The sequence below is a fragment of the Saccopteryx leptura genome, chromosome 5, assembly GCF_036850995.1.
Source record: "Saccopteryx leptura isolate mSacLep1 chromosome 5, mSacLep1_pri_phased_curated, whole genome shotgun sequence".
In the NCBI taxonomy this organism is placed as follows: domain Eukaryota; kingdom Metazoa; phylum Chordata; class Mammalia; order Chiroptera; family Emballonuridae; genus Saccopteryx; species Saccopteryx leptura.
In genome coordinates this window covers 188,887,314-188,904,045 of record NC_089507.1, presented here as the reverse complement: position 1 = coordinate 188,904,045, position 16,732 = coordinate 188,887,314, and the positions used below count along the sequence as shown (strand labels likewise).

Genomic DNA, 16,732 nt, shown 5'->3' with positions numbered 1-16,732 from the left:
CTCACACTGTGAGCCACAATCAAGAAGCCAGTCATCCTCTACCTACCTCTTAATCTCAGTGCCTGAAGCAGAATGGATGCTCAGTAAACACTTAGTGAATGAATGAGGGAACAAGTGAGTGATTGAACCACCTAACAACCACCCAGTCTTATTTGGCATCTCTACCTTTATCTGAAAGTTGGGGAAACATCCCCAAAAGGTCAGGTGACTCTTTTGGTCTTACAGCTTGTTGCTGGTTGAGCTACGAGCACAGCCCAGCGTTCCTGACTCCTTGATCCGTGTTCACTGCTTCTGTTCTCCCAAATTGGAGTAAACTCTTGCTCCTTCAGATTAATTCTCTGACTCATTCCAGCGTTGAAACATTTAGCACCGCACGGAACAAATGTGAAATTATATTGACAGAGCTCCATATAAAATAAAGGATATAACAGCATATCAAAAAAGTATAAACAGATGATAGCTGCTGACCAAACTGAAGTCACTAACCTGTTTCCCACCCACTGCTCCCAGTAGAAGGGAACAACAATTTTATGCACAGCCTTGAGTTGGGAGAACATGCTCAGAGATGCCTCTGGACTGGCCAGAACTTGCATCATCATATCCAAATGCCTGAATAAGCCACCTTCTTCTTATAATATCTTATGATAAGCAATGGCTAAAACTGGCAGAAAGGGGCACAGAAATCATTACAGTATAGGCTAGTGTAGACTAATGTCCATGCACAACACATTTAAGGAAAAGATTCTGAACCATCTTCTGAGGCCTAGAATCTTGCTGCTCAGTGGGTCCTCGCAGCGGGAGCGGCGGCAGGATGGGAGAGCGTGTTAGGAATGCAAACTCTCAGGCTCTGTCTCAGTCCTCCTGAGTCGGGATCCTCATCTTAACAAGGGATGCGGGCGGCTCAGGTGCCCATTCAAGTTTGAGGAGCGGTTTAGAAGCTTCTGACGATAGCGTGTAATACTGTATATTGTTTTTAGTTTGCCTAGCTATTGGCTATAGATGCATTTTTCTGAAGGTATAGATTTTATAAACACTTCTGTAATGCTAAATATAGTCCAGGCACCGTGCGATCACGTGCCACATATCAAGTCATTTAAGTCGCCTAACAACTCAGTGATACATTATTATATATGACAAATGAGAGAACTGAGGCACAAAGCAATTAAGACATCTGCCTGAGGTCTCGCAGCTAGGAAATGAACTCACGGGGCTGCCAGGGCCGAGTCTGGCTCTGGAATCTGTGCTGTCCGTGGTTCCTGAAGTCATCCTGAGTCATCACTCTCCAAACTGCATCCTGATTCCGCAACTACAGCCTATCCAACTGTGTTCAAAACCAAGGTAGGCTTTTGTATACAGGAGAGTTCACTGGAAACATTCTCTGAAATGGGGAATTATAAAAAGCACACAGAAATCATTTTTAGTGTTTTATTTCATTTTTGGAAGCATCTATTGAAATTGAATTGTTAAAATACTGTTAAAAAATCTCTGTTGACCTCTACCAACATCTTACTCTTTCTTAGTTTAAAATAAGTCTGTGAGAAATAAGTGGGGCTATAAGAGGTATCTTATTTTGGGATTTATTCTAAGGGACACAGGAGGTTTCTTTGAAAAACAATTAATTCAAACTGTAAGCAATACTATTTTATACTTATGAACAGTTGCCCTGTGAAACAGGTCTTTACTTCCATTGAGAACTATACTAAAGAACTGTAATAAAGTTTGTGAATGAGTTATTTTCTCATACTCTGCTACTGTGCAGAATTTTATATTTCAGAATGAAAAATATTTAGATTTCACCTGAAATAATAAAATAGGTTTCTTGTAGATTATTTGGAAATCCTTATTTGATGAGAATAATTTTTATTTCTCATCTGCTAATTCCTTTTCTAAATCTCACAGAAGAATGGGTTTCCTTGTAAGCTGTGTTTCTCAGCCACTGTGAAGCAATCTTTTCCTTTGATAAACCTAAATATCCTACCCCCAAGATTCTTACACACCTTCTCCATGTGCCGTTCCTCCCCAATTCACTGATGGAGACTCCCTGATAGATCATGCCAGAGAAGAAGAAGTAGTCTAGATTTTGCAAGATTAGCTTGCTGTGGTTGGTGTTATGAAAACTGTAGGTGTTTTCCTTTTTCAAATATAAAATCACAGTTCTAACTCCATGCCACGCCCTATCTGCAACCCTGTCTTTGGAGATTGAGTTATGCCCCCCCGCTTCTACCCTGAGCATCCCTGATAGAGCAAGTCCATAGGTGACCCATTCCTCCAAGTTCCTGCTGAGCCCCTACTGCTCTTGTCCTATTTTCTCCTTCTTTTCCTTTGGTCCTTCTTCATTTTCCATTTCTAATAGAGCTGATTGTTCCCTTACTGATTTATCTTTCTCTCTTTTTCTCTCTAACTCTTTTTCAACTTTGCTACCATTATTGGAATATAGAGTAAAGATGCTGGTATCAGGACTTTGGTTATGTTGGATGAACAAGGAGGTAAGTTGAGATTTCTTCAGTAAGAACAATTTCTCGCCTGAATAAAGTACATAGAAATGATTTGTGCACACACAGGTGGCCGCTGTGACACACGTGAAACACTTGCATGAGTGTGAGGGTTCTAGAGTTTTCATCTTCTTGCCTTTTCTCTTGTTTCTGTTGAAAAGCTGGGTAAAGGTAAACATGTGGACATGTTGAGGCCTTTGTGATTAAATGAACAGGACAAAATTTTGAAGGCAAAAGTTATTTTATTAGTTGATGTTTTAAATGATAGTATTTTGAACAGTGTGAGAATTCTCTTATTCCTAATCCTTCCCATAAATTTGATTTTCTTCTAATTATTAACTAGAATGAGGGGGGGAAATGCATACATATCATGTAGTCCATTTCTTTTGACCATCCTACCACAGTAGCTGGCAGTCTTGATTTCCAAGTCATTATGAGGATGCCTTAAGTCAGGCGTCCCCAAACTACGGCCCACGGGCCACATGCAGCCCCCTGAGGCCATTTATCCGCTTCCGCCGCCTTCCGGAAGGGGCACCTCTTTCAGTTGTGGTCAGTGAGAAGAGCACTGTATGTGGCAGCCCTCCAATGGTCTGAGGGACAGTGAACTGGCCCCCTGTGTAAAATATTTGGGGATCCCTGCCTTAAGTAGCTGGATATTTAAAATGCTATCTGTAGAAGGAGATCGTTGGGAAAAGGGAAATTGAACCAATTGAAATATTAGAGCTGTTTCAAAATGATGGAGACCCTAGAAACAATGAAAATCAGAGAGCCAACATTTTAGTATGGTCTCTCTAAGGTGGAATCAAGAAGAAAAATATGAAACTTTGTCTCAATAACACACAGTCCTATGGTGATGATTTGTTTCATTTTAGCCACAAGTTAGTTACCTGATTTCATTCTGAATTCTTAACAAGATAAACAGGTTTTTGAGAAAATTTTTCTTTTTATTCCTATTTTATGAAAGCATTATAAAATTCTTCAGAATTATGAGAAAGTTCTGTAGCGCAACATTCACAAAAAATTATTCACAAGTTTGTTTATGTATATAAGTTGTTGTGAGTCTTACATTTTTATCTTTGGTTATGGGATACCATAAACAAACTCTAAACATAAACCTCAAGCTGGAAAATTTTTGCCATCAGATAGGAGACGTAAAGCATTTTTCTAAATTCAGAAAGCCTTCGCATATCATCAAAGAAAAGGGCAACAAACAAAAGCAAAAAATGGATGTAAGTAATAAACCATCAGTTTACACAGACATATGAAACTATGTTTCAACCAACAACAATAATGAGATACTACTCATTAGCAGACTGGCACAGTTTTTAAAATTTATAATCACCAATGCTGAGAATATGTTCAGAAAACACAAACTCTCATTCTGCAGATGGACACTGTAGACGGATAACAAATGTTTGAAGAGTAATTTGATAATATCTTCAAACTTTGAAGTGCACCCATCTTTGACTGAGACATTCCACTCTTAGAATTGTACACAACAGATATGCATTGACAATTATATAAAGAAAAACACACATGCCTTACCTGTAATTGTGAAAATTGGAAACAGCCTAAACGGCTGTCGGTGGGAAGACCAACCAAATGAATTATGGTGTAAAATATGTTCTGCAACCATTTATTATAGGACAGGATAGGCAGGGACTGAAGAAAGGTGTATCATTGAAGTCCTCCGGGAAGCAACTGCTCAGAAACAGTGAAAAGTACATGAAATATATCAGGAAAATGTTTGGGTGGGTCAACGGAAGAGGCAGGAGCTGTAGGCAGGGAGAGCCTTCTGACTGCTGTGGATCTGACACGAGAGGAGAGGAGGGAGAAAGGAGGGTTGGGTAGGAAGGGTCTGCAGTACTGCTCTGAGGACATCTCAGCCACGGGGATGGGAAACCCAGGAGCAGTAGGCAGGGAGAGCCTTCTGACTGCTGTGGATCTGACACGAGAGGAGAGGAGGGAGGAAGGAGGGTTGGGTAGGAAGGGTCTGCAGTACTGCTCTGAGGACATCTCAGCCACGGGGATGGGAGAGGCAGGAGCAGTAGGCAGGGAGAGCCTTCTGACTGCTGTGGATCTGACACGAGAGGAGAGGAGGGAGGAAGGAGGGTTGGGTAGGAAGGGTCTGCAGTACTGCTCTGAGGACATCTCAGCCACGGGGATGGGAAACCCAGGAGCAGAGACTACTCACAAAACAGCCCCATATCAGGCAGGCATACCTCAACTCTGGTATCCTATGGTGCTCAGCCATTGGCTAGACGCACTGTGGGGAGAGCTTGTCCTCCATGTAAGTGCTGTAGCAGATCCCACAGCTGCAGCAGCTGGAAGGGTCCGTCAACTACACTCCTCTCGGAGGGACATCTGAGGGGCAAACCCTCCTTCCTGGCTGTCAAGTAAGGACTTACGTTTCCATATTATTTATTTGCATTCAAATTTCTCAATAAACAAACATTGTCAATCAAGAAAAAATCCTTTGAAAGCAATTGAGCATCAACCCCAGTGCCTTCCCCCAGTTTTTAAAATACAAATTGTCAAAATTTATATGCAAATAATGGAGTTTAGTGGATTTGTATTTTAAGGAAATGACAATGGCTATGACAGTCTTTGGAACTTCCCAAATGAATTTGCCATAATTATAAGATTTACTGACTTGATCTTGGTAATAGTGTCCCAGACTTTGAAACTCAAGATGCTTCAAAGGATTGTTTATTTTTAAATTAAGCAGCAGGTGCCCATATAGAAGAGCATTACCTCACTTCCAGAGCTAGGTGGATAGATATACACTCAAATAATTAACGGTTTTGCTTTATTAACTCTTTTAGTAAATAATTTAGATGTGATGAGGGTAGAAAAGGAACATTGCAATAGGAGGATAGGTTGGGCAAAAGTTTAGGAAAATATCTTTTATCTACCTGACTATAAAGCACTGACACACAAAACCATGGAAAATAATATATACAAATATGGGATCAAAAAGAGGGAAAACAAATAACGTGCTTACCTGAGAGGCAAAGTTTATTGTAGTTTGATTTAAAAAAAATCTAGAGAAAAAATTTGCCAAAACTGTCCTACAGATGAAAAAATATATTATTCTTAACACAAATAATTCCCAGAAATGTTTATATATTATTCTCTGAGAAGCAAAACAGGATAGCAGATTTTCCCCACAAGGTAATTAATATGAACTAAAACATTTCAGTTATGGCCACACCACAGTAACTGCTAAATTCTTCAGTTAAATGTACTTCACATGTTCCATTTATACTATAATAGGAGATGAGGACCTTTTCAAGTGACAGATGAGCATAAGTCAACAACTCTTCACTGCCATCGTAAATGTGTTTTAATTCTGTATATGCCGTGTTTAGTTGTTTAGATCAGTAACTGCCTAAAAATTTCTCTCCAGTTATGCTCTAGTGCTTCTCTCTGTGCCTGAATACCAAAGTTGTTGACCATTTCAATTCTGCAGCTACACAGAAGACTCAAACAGCTGTCCTTCTAAAGAACCATTCCAGGTTGTCGGCTAAATGATTGCACTCAGAAAGTCTTTACTGAATTCTTGTTTTATATCCAGGTATCAGGGGACACCAAGGAGCACTGAGCGTGACAGACAGCCCTGGAAAAATGTACTCAGTCCTGGAACTTTTCTTGTCTCCAAGAGAAATCCCCATGAAATAACCTTAGCACTCATGTGGGATGACTTAACCTTTTACTTCCTTATCTCTTGGTCCTTCTGTTGGTCTTTGCTGGTTGCATGTTTGTTTCCAATGCTAATGCTGCAGTTTTGGGGAAAATCCCATGGAATCGACTCCAAACTAAACAGTAAAATGATTGACCCCTGCCTGTAAGAGTAAAGGTCAAGTCCAACCTCACCCAGAGAACTTGGCTGACTTTCTCAAAAGGTACACAACACTACAAGTGTGCAGCATTTGTGAAAACATGCCTCTTGATTAAGGCCACTCACCAATATGTTATGAATGACTAAAGCTGCAGCTGTCCAATATGGTAGCCACATGTGGTTATTTAAATTTATTTAAATGAGTTTCCATACGTTCATTGATGCAAAAAAAAATGAAAATCATATAGGCAGCATCTATCTTATAACTGGATGTGCTCGTGAAGGCCTGTACACTGATCAATAGTATTGATATTTTGCTATTCTTTTGCTATATTTTTTTTTATCAGGTTGAGGATTCTAAGGGCCCCATGATGCCTTACTTAAATAGGAGTAGTAGAATAGATGTCTACCATTAGATCCCTGAGCATCTTGCCATTGGTGGATCTATCACAAATTACCAGTCATTCAAACATGATAAAAGAGCCTGACTAGTGGTGGCACAGTGGATAAAGCATCAACCTGGAAATGCTGAGGTTGCTGGTTCAAAACCCTGGGCTTGCCTGGTCAAGACACATATGGGAGTTGATACTTCTTGCTCCTCCCTCCCCCCCCTCTCCCTTCTCTATAATGAATAAATAGAATCTTAAAAAAAACAACAACAACAACAAAAAAAAAAACATGATAAAAGAGAAATGAGCCAGAAAGCAACTTAAGGATGGAAGGAGAGTCAGCCCCGGACAATGCATAGAACCAGCCTCCAGGATGCTGCTGCCCAGCTCCAAATGGAATGAGGGTATCGGATACTTTCAAGCATTTCTTGAGAAATGTCTTCATAGAAATTACTGGTGTACTATGAAGTCCCAGTGTGCCTTACATGTCCACAACCATAACTCAGCACACCCTAAAAATTAATATTATTGTTAGACTAGCTGTGAGAAAAATGGCTCCACGATATTTTTTTAAATCAAGCATTTGACTTAAAATTGTGTGAAAAGACACATTCAACCAATAGTGATGTCTATAAAATAGTTTTCTGCATTCACTTTTCTGAAAGAACTTCAGAACTCCCTCCTAGCCATGACCTTGCTGAGCAAGCCGGCGGCCATGGCAGAACCCACCTCTCAGAATGTGGGTTTGGATTTGCTTGTTTTTATCTTTTAATTTGAATTATTTAATTCAGAAGTCCAGTGCTCATAGACCAATTTTTCTGTTACCTCCTAATCCCTGGAGGTAGTGAGTGAGGTTCCTGAAATATAATCAGAGTTAATATTTTGATTGAAAATATACACTCAAGAGAAACTTTTAGAAAACCAGATAGAAGGTGACGGAAGACAATTTGACTTTGGGTGAGGAGTATACAGCATAATCAAATGTCAAAATAATCTGGAGATGTTTTCTCTCAACATATGTACCCTGATTTATCAATGTCACTGCATTAAATTTAATAATAAAAAAATTTTTTAAAAAGAGAAACTTTTCAGGAAGAGTAAACATATATATATGTGTGTAAACATTATATCTCACCCAGCCAGAATCTGTGTGTATTTCAGCTGCCATTAGTTGAGCCCTGAGCAGGCTTTCTTCCCTCTGAGCCCTGACACACCTTCACTCTCACCTCAACACAGCATCTTCCCTCTGAGCCCTGACACACCTTAACTCTCATCTCAACACAGCATCTTCCCTCTGAGCCCTGACACACCTTCACTCTCATCTCAACACAGCATCTGCCCTCTGAGCCCTGACACACCTTCACTCTCACCTCAACACAGCATCTGCCCTCTGAGCCCTGACACACCTTCACTCTCACCTCAACACAGCATCTTCCCTCTGAGCCCTGACACACCTTCACTCTCACCTCAACACAGCATCTTCCCTCTGAGCCCTGACACACCTTAACTCTCATCTCAACACAGCACTCCAGGAAGCCATTAGCAATTATTCAACTGGGATTTGGTGGCCCTATTTTTGTCTGTACTTAACAAGGTTCTTCTCTAGGTGATGTTAATTGGTTACCCCTCACCACTTTCTTCATTTGATAATTAACTGATCTACCAACTAATTTATTGCATTTTTTAAAGGAAACTGGAATGAAGTCTTTCAAAAAGTACAAAATCTTCTGCAATATTTAAAATTGCCTTTTTTTTTAAAGCCTTTTTCAGGATTGTCTTAAAATCCTTACTTACTATACCTGCATGTATTCAGCAAAAGGTCAGCACCATTGCACTGTTATTTCTTCCAGCTATCCAGGGCTGGATGAACACTGAAATTTTGTTTTCACTGCTCATTTGAAAAGCATAACGGCAACAGCAGATTCCTAATAAGCCTGAATTCTGTTCCTCAGGCTCACAAAATAGGTCTTATTTTCCCAATAGACAGGCTTCCCTGTCACTAGTGAGCCTTTATTTTTCAGAATGATAATTTCACCATCCCACTTAATGTGAAATTGTTTTTAAGTGATTATGTATGCCGATAAACTGGAAATATAGTTATCAGTTCTATTCTAATCATGCCCTTATTCCCGGAAGCACAGGCACGCAGGCATGAAAGTATAGACGATAAGAGGAACGGAAGTGTAATTAGGTTTTGTAATTAGACAGGCAAGACATCCCATCGCTGCCTTCCCTTAATGGTCTTAAAAGCTGTTTCAAAAATCCTTTTATTGAATTTGTAGTTGATCCAATTCAGTGACACAACTTTTGAAAAATTAATCAAGTTCGTGTATGTAACTCTGGCAACCTACAAGTACACTTTGCTTTTATGGCTATTGATCTACGTCTCCAATACACTGAGGTCAGCTTTGCTGGCGGCGATGACTCAGTGCTGTTCCACGTTCCAGTTCATCGCTCCTCCTCCAGAGAGTTATGCACTCCTGTTCCCTGCTTTCTGCCTGTGGTTGGGATCTCGCATGCCCCATGGTAGAGAGTGGGAGATGAGGGGGCAGAGAAGTGAAATGCCTCCCAAAGCCTTCATAGCAAGTAAGTCATAGGATGAGAGGATGACTGGAAATGTTCCAGTCCTTGTAACGTTGTGTGCTGATGGTGCTGTTTTTATGGCTTCTATGATTTAAGTATTCAAAACCGAGAAGTGCCCATGGGCTACCTTTGGCTAGATGGCCACTGCTAAGGTCACAAAGATCTGGAACCCATTGCTAATTATTGCTTTAGTTGTTATTTTTCCCAAAGAAAAAGATGGGTTCTATTTCCTACCCTTACTTAGCTAAGGACGCCTAAAAGCTAAGCTAGAGACATTTTAGGTTGAAGCGGATAGTTGGTTAAGTAACATTAAATCTGAATGTCTAACAAACTAACATCCTGTTTTTCATTCCCTTGGGGTTCACCGGCCTGAATCAGCCATGCTTTTTTCCCTGGACACTCAGAATCAAACAGGCCTACCGACCTCATCCCATCATATCTGAATTACAAACTATTTTGAGCATTGTTTTTGTTCATTTCCTCCCGCCCGGGCCTGCACGGGGCAGCAGGAGCGTCCACAGCAATGCATCCTTCCAGACAATGCATTGTAATATCTACCTCTCTCTCTCTCAAATTCCGTTTCACATAGTCATTTCTCATGTTCTATTGGAAACCCCCCAAAAATTCATTCCACACTGTCATCCCTTTGTCCTAACCAGAACAACTCGATCGTGTCGAAGAAGGCATGAACCATATCAACCAAGACATGAAGGAGGCTGAGAAAAATTTAAAAGATTTAGGGAAATGCTGTGGCCTTTTCATATGTCCTTGTAACAAGTAGGTACTGGGTACCAGCTCTAATCTGTGGCGTCCAGTTTTCTTTCTTTCTTTCTTTCTTTCTTTTTTTTTTCTTTTTTAATGTCAAAGTGAATGTCTGAAGTTTTGTCTTTTTTTTCTTTGTCCTTTTCCATCTGCTTCATTCTGTGGGGATAAAATACTTGTGTTTAATCAGAACAACTGGAACGCATTGAGGAAGGGATGGACCAAATCAATAAGGACATGAAAGAAGCAGAAAAGAATTTGACGGACCTAGGAAAATTCTGCGGGCTTTGTGTGTGTCCCTGTAACAAGTAGGTGCTGCCTGCCTGCCTGAAGCTGTGGTTTCCCAAGGCCCATTTCCAAGCCTTGACAAGCTCATTTCTGCCAGGCACCAAGGCAGGATGAGCATGTGGCATGCAGAAGAGATCAATACCGTCTCCAATGCATTCATCTCATAGCATAGACGATCCTAGTGGGAGTTACTGTTGATGCATTAAAAATCAGGCATACTACAGTGAAAGCTTCACTGTCAGCAACTTTTATTGATGAACGTTTCAACATTTTCCAGAAAGTGTACCTTGAGACAGACACTAGCCTCAAGAAAAAGAGGCATCCAAAAATCAATTTTATTTTCTCCTGACCTCAAAAGCCAAAATGGCAGATTTAGAAAAGACGAGGGTAAGTCTAGAGGATGAGAAGCATGGAGATCAAGGTTTGATTTTTCAGAAGCAAAAGAGACAGGTAATCTGGCCCAACTAAGCATTCTGTAAGCAAGAATCTATGACAGTGATTCACCCTTTCAACTGCCCACCAGTTGCTAAATCTGATCAAAAAATAGAAAAGAGATGCCACAGCTATTCCCCACAACAGAGGCCAGCAGTCCTTCAGTGGGAAGTGCTCAAGCCTTCCCCAAATTGGACCCGTCCCTCTCAAATTCTTCCCTTTGGAAGATCGAACTGTACACTGGCCAAAATGTTGAAATGTGTAGATTTTGCATGCACGACATCACAAAACATTCAACTGTTCTCAAGGTCCTGCAACGCTTTTCTTGGAATGTAGCAGAAATGTGACATGTGGTTATAAAGGTTTTGCAACAGAAGGACCCTGCAAGTGGGGGTTCTGGAAGATAGTCTCATCCGACTAGCAGTGGGGAAGGAAATGCATGAGCGGGTTGCCCACATGCATTCGGAAAACTAAACTCATTCCCTGATCTCCCTCATCCCTCCCACTTCCCTTTGAACAGAAACCTTTTTCCTAAAAGCTCTCCTGATCCTAGCTTTTAGACTAGAAATTGACGTGTCGTTTTGAGCTGATTATATGACCATTCACATCCTTTAAACTTTGAGGCTGATTTTAAAATATCCCACTTCCTGTTTGGGAGGGGAGGGGCTCAATTTACAAATAAATTTAAAACTTTTTTTTCCCCCCCAAAGAATGATCTACAATAAAACCTGATTAACTGGAATCCAGCTAACTGGAACCCTCAAATGGATTTATATTTTTGCTCCCTTCCATATTTGGCAAAAAAAGAGACAAATAAATAAAGCCAGAAAAATCACATCATAGGTTGAAAATGGACAGTCTAGGTAGTTTGGATTCTTTTACTTAAAGAATTTAATGAAAGTTCTCATTTAAGAGAACTAGACAATAGAGTTGATCTTCAGAGGGAAGGAGACGAGACACATCAAGAGAAACCATAACCAAGAAAAGATTTGGTAACATTCACTTCTCTAAGACCAAGGCAGGGATGTGGCTCAAGAATATGATAACCAACCATCACCTCTGAAATAAAGTTTTCCTCCATGGCCCACCTCTAAGTAAGAAAGTCACAGAATTCACCAAAACGACTCCTTTCAAAGCATTCCAGTTAGTCAAGATTTAACTGTATATCAGTGGTTGCTTGCCACCAGGCGAGATTGATTTCTACCTGTTTTGTCATGAATTCCAAAAGACACATTTTCCCCCATTCATCAACTGTATGTGGAGAAAGGGTGGAGGCAGCCCCTTCCCCGGGATGGATTCTAATGTTTGGATGAAATGATGGCCTCTACTAATTCCACATATTAGTTGGCACTGATTTCTTATTGCTCAAGAGACCCTAACTGAGCTTCAAAGCTTGACCGAAGTGTTCCCTATTGTGTGTAAATAATGCTGTAAAAACCATGTGTCACAACGCAGTGTCTGGTGGTGCCCTGGACTCTCCGAGGGCTTCGCCCTGTCTCGGCATGTTTCGAAGGATTATGATAGATGTACGGCAGTTATGTGAGTCTGTGCAGCCTTGTGAGTGCAGTGATTTGCCTTCTTTCAGAAACGCAAACTTTCCTACCCCTTCCCCGACTTTGCCAAAGATGGTATACCAGACGTTTACATAGCAGAAAACATCACCAGGTCCATGTAAATTTCTCTGAATATGAGGAAGGAGGCAATGGGGAGCTGGAAAAAAAAGTGCTTAGACACTAAGCTCTATTAAATTAGTTTGGGATCCTGTCCCACTGAGTGGGCTCATGGTTCTTTGGCACAGTAAATACGACCGCCCAAGAGCTGTGGCATTAGACGCTAGATTGTGGGAGTTACGGAGATTCCATTTGTACAGTTTTCTAATTCGTCTCCGGTTGTTTGATCCCCAATCTGCAAGTATTAATATTAGAGCTAATTTTAATTGATGGCTGTGGTTCTCTAGTTAGTGTAAAAATAATGGGGAGGGGGGCGTTTAAATGTCTTTAATAGAAATTGTGAAAATGGAACCAAAGAAAGTTCTTTTGCTTTTGGACTAAAAAAGCGTGTGGTTTCTACTATGCAAAAAACCTAAAAACATCTTTGATTGCCTTAAATTACAACACACCACCAAAATATGCTGCACATGTTTCTATTGGGCACAACAGGTATGCCTGGATTTTAAGTTCCTCTCCAAGGCCGCTCAGTGAACTATGGCCCATGGAGACCACACCAGTTCCAGACCACACACTCCTGCCACATCCCAGGATAGTTTGAAGTATGAGTTTCTACTCACTCCCACCCTGCCCTTGAGCCCAACAAAGAAGCCATTGAAACTGCGTTTCAAACCCTCATGAAGGCTATTACTGTCCTGCTAGTGCCTTTTTTGAGAATGGTCAACTTCTGGAGTAGTTTGGCTTAAATGAGAATGCTTCACTTTCTACTCATGCCTGTAGCTGGTGCATGAAGAAGACGTAGAGGGATTTCCCTTTTTTTTGGTGCTAGATGGCTTGTTCTCTCTTCTCTTTTCCTGCATTCATTTCACTATGCCTCTTTTACTTTTTGTCTCTGTGGACAAAGGTTTGTACATCAACTCTGGATGTATGGTGACTGTTTGGAAGTACCGATATATTATCTAATTCAGATCACACTAGAGGCAACTCAGAGACTGTCACCCTTGGCCAACCACCAATCCTTTATGTCTTTCATGCAGAGCTGGAATGGTTAGTTCCGCACATGCTTTGGGGGAGGGGGAATTAAATGAGATTCTGCATGAGAGTGTGTAAAAACTTAGGCTAGCCTGTTTTTCTTGATGACAGTGTGTTGCTGTGGTGTGATGTACACACTCTACTTGGCAGTCTTGTTTTGTGTCTGTCTGCCAGTATGTTTTCGTGTGTGTTTTGTGTCTCAAAATATAACCGTGTCCCTGAAATAGAATTGGATGTCCTTCAGCTACCTTAATTCTGGCCTTAAATATAACTCAACCACAAAAACATACATACCAAAACAAGAACAAACTATGGGCAAAGGTGACAGTCTTCGCAATTGCAATTGACTCAATTGGAAACAATATGTTGTGTAGCTGAGGCATGGTGGTGGCCAACTGTTTGGGTCCCTATTATGATATATCGGTATTCTCTAATGCCTCAAATTAAAACTCATTCGCTTGGTTCAGTTCTTGGCTTGGAAAGAGAACCATTGCTTTGGGCTTCATGCTCCACCCCCTTGCCTTGTTACTCACCCTCTTTTTTGCATAGGCTTAAATCAAGTGATGCTTACAAAAAAGCCTGGGGCAACAATCAGGATGGAGTAGTGGCCAGCCAACCTGCTCGTGTGGTGGACGAACGAGAGCAGATGGCCATCAGTGGTGGCTTCATCCGCAGGTGAGCCTTGTGCAGCCAATATTGTTGCAGTTGTCTATTTCTTTTTTTTTTTTTTTCTGTATTTTTCTGAAGCCGGAAACAGAGAGAGACAGACAGACTCTCGCATGCGCTCGACCGGGATCCACCCGGCACGCCCACCAGGGGGCACCAGGGGGCAACGCTCTGCCGCGACCAGAGCCACTCTAGCGCCTGGGGCAGAGGCCGAGGAGCCATCCCCAGCGCCCGGGCCAGTGGAGCCTCAGCAGCAGGAGGGGAAGAGAGAGACAGAGAGGAAGGAGAGGGGGAGGGGTGGAGAAGCAGATGGGCGCTTCTCCTGTGTGCCCTGGCCGGGAATTGAACCTGGGACTTCTGCACACCAGGCCGACGCTCTACCACTGAGCCAACCGGCCAGGGCCAAGCAGTTGTCTATTTCTGAGTAACCAACAATTGCAAACAGTGATTCTTAAAAATAACACCCATTTTATTACTTATGAATCCATATGTTGCCTGGACAGTTCTTCTGAAACCTATCCTGGGCTCACTCATTACAGGCACTCATTACAGGGTGTGACATGATCCAAAATGGTCTGCCTCGCTTGTCTGGGGCTGTCAGCATCTGCTAGGCTTGGCAGGGTCAGGCAGCCGGGCGCTTCAGTTCTCACATTGCCTCTCCAGCAGACCAGCTCAGACTTCTTACATAGTGGTCAAAGCATTCATTCCAAGGGGCAGGCTCCAATTCACAAGCACTTAGCAAGCCTTTGCTTGTGTCATTTTTGCCAAAGTCACATTAGACAGAGCTAGTCATACAATCACACCCAGGGTCAATGTAGCAGCAAACGAGCATCTCATTCTATGAGCTTAATTGAACAGAGCTTATTAAAGATATGGTTTATAGAGGTGGGGACAGGGCTAATAACAAGCAATGGTAAAGCACTTGTAAATTAGCAATAGTAGAAGAATCCTGAAGACACAGGAGAGAGCTGTTATCAGAACCCAACAATAGTTATGGCTGAGGGCAGGGGCTATAGGTAGAGAAATGCAGGCACTGCTAACACTAGCAGGAAAGGAAGAAGACTATAGATACCCCAATCCCTCACTCCTCTTGCCCTCCAATCTCTCTTTGGGCAAAGCCCTCTGGAAGTTAGTAAGTGAGAAAGCCTGTTTGATACAGTTGTAGAGAGGTCAGCTTCTTGGGGCAGAAAATAAAGGTCAGAGAACAGATCTGAGGGTACAAATAAAAAATAATGAACATACCTGGCTTTTTATTAATCAGTTCCTTTGAGATCTGGAAGCTAAAACCAACTTAAACATCTATTTCAAAAATCTCAAATTACACAGATCTACCAATTCAGAACTCAGCTTTAAGGAGATGAGAAAACAACAGTAACAAATATTTTTTTCAAAAGAAAAAAAAATGATCCATTTTTTCTAGGCTGCTATACCAGGACTCAGCAGTGACTAGGGTAGCTGTTTGTACAACTTTCTGTACCCAGGCCACTAATGCTGCCAACCAATAATGCAGGTTGAAGTGACAGGTCATTGTCACTTAGGTATAAGGTCTAGCTACTGTGAGCTTCACAGGTGGCAGCTCTACTCCCAGGAAAACCACACCAGGGGATCTCAATACTGGCTGCATATTAGACCAGAGGAGACTGTTTTTTTAAATACAAGTGCCTGGAACTAATTTACACCAATTACATCACAAATTCTAGAAGTAAGACCCAGGCACCTGCAGATGTTATATAATCAGAGCTGAGAACCATCGAATCAGAAGTATGCTTTAGCTATTGATGGACATTTATATAAGCTTCTCTTCTACATAAAAAAGCTAGGAAGTTCCCCTTTAATTTTCTCTGGATTGGGTGGCTTTAAAAACCTTAGGGGCTAGTCTGCACTGGGCGTTACCATGGGGGAAGGATTTGAATCCCTCTGAACATTATTAGCCCATCACCATCTTTAGTGGGAAAATGCTATTCAGCCAGGGCATTCTGTAGTAAGTACCTACCATTGCCGATAAAGAGTTACTGCCTTTTTAACTTTCAAGATAAACTATGTTTTTTAAAAATGGCAAGATGGTACAGCATTCTGAGAGCCAACTCCTTTCTCCCCACTCAAACTGAAACAAAACTTTTTATTTTAGTTTTGTTCCCCTGAAATCATGACCATTCACAGCGCCACCAAAAACCCGATGGCATTGAAATCTGAGCAAATCATCTTCCACACGTAGCTCCCTTTGGAGTTCTTGAAGTGGGATTAAGGGGCAGATTGAAATGATCATTACTCTTCCCACTGACATTGGTCCCAAGTAGAAAAGAAGAGCAGAGAAACTCTGGCTTTATTTAGTACAACAAGCTTTTTCTTTCATGATGAATTTCACTCTCGTGCTTTTAGTTGACATTACAGAAAGAAAAAGATAGTTTCTAACCAGTTCCATCTTCATCCCCTGACCCGGAATCCTCCCAACTAAAATAACTTTATTCTAAAAAATGAAAACTGGGATTTTTGAAGAGAGAAAATGATGTGCTGATGGAAGTGAAAGAGGTTGATAAATTAATCTATTTAATAATATTAAATCTTTAAAAATAGAAATTT

The 16,732-nt window shown here is 41.3% G+C and overlaps 1 protein-coding gene across 2 annotated transcripts in view; it reads left to right on the top strand.

Moving 5' to 3' along the window:
* Window positions 1–16,732, top strand: part of SNAP25 (synaptosome associated protein 25) — an 85,517-nt gene that overhangs the window by 60,879 nt on the left and 7,906 nt on the right. Inside the window, exons 4-6 of one of the 2 annotated variants that reach the window (XM_066387150.1) lie at window positions 2,438–2,486; window positions 10,258–10,375; window positions 14,036–14,161. In XM_066387150.1, coding sequence (XP_066243247.1) covers window positions 2,438–2,486; window positions 10,258–10,375; window positions 14,036–14,161 — 293 coding nt within the window. Of the gene's footprint in view, window positions 1–2,437; window positions 2,487–9,964; window positions 10,083–10,257; window positions 10,376–14,035; window positions 14,162–16,732 lie in introns of both variants that reach the window. The other variant, XM_066387151.1, reaches the window with a different exon arrangement.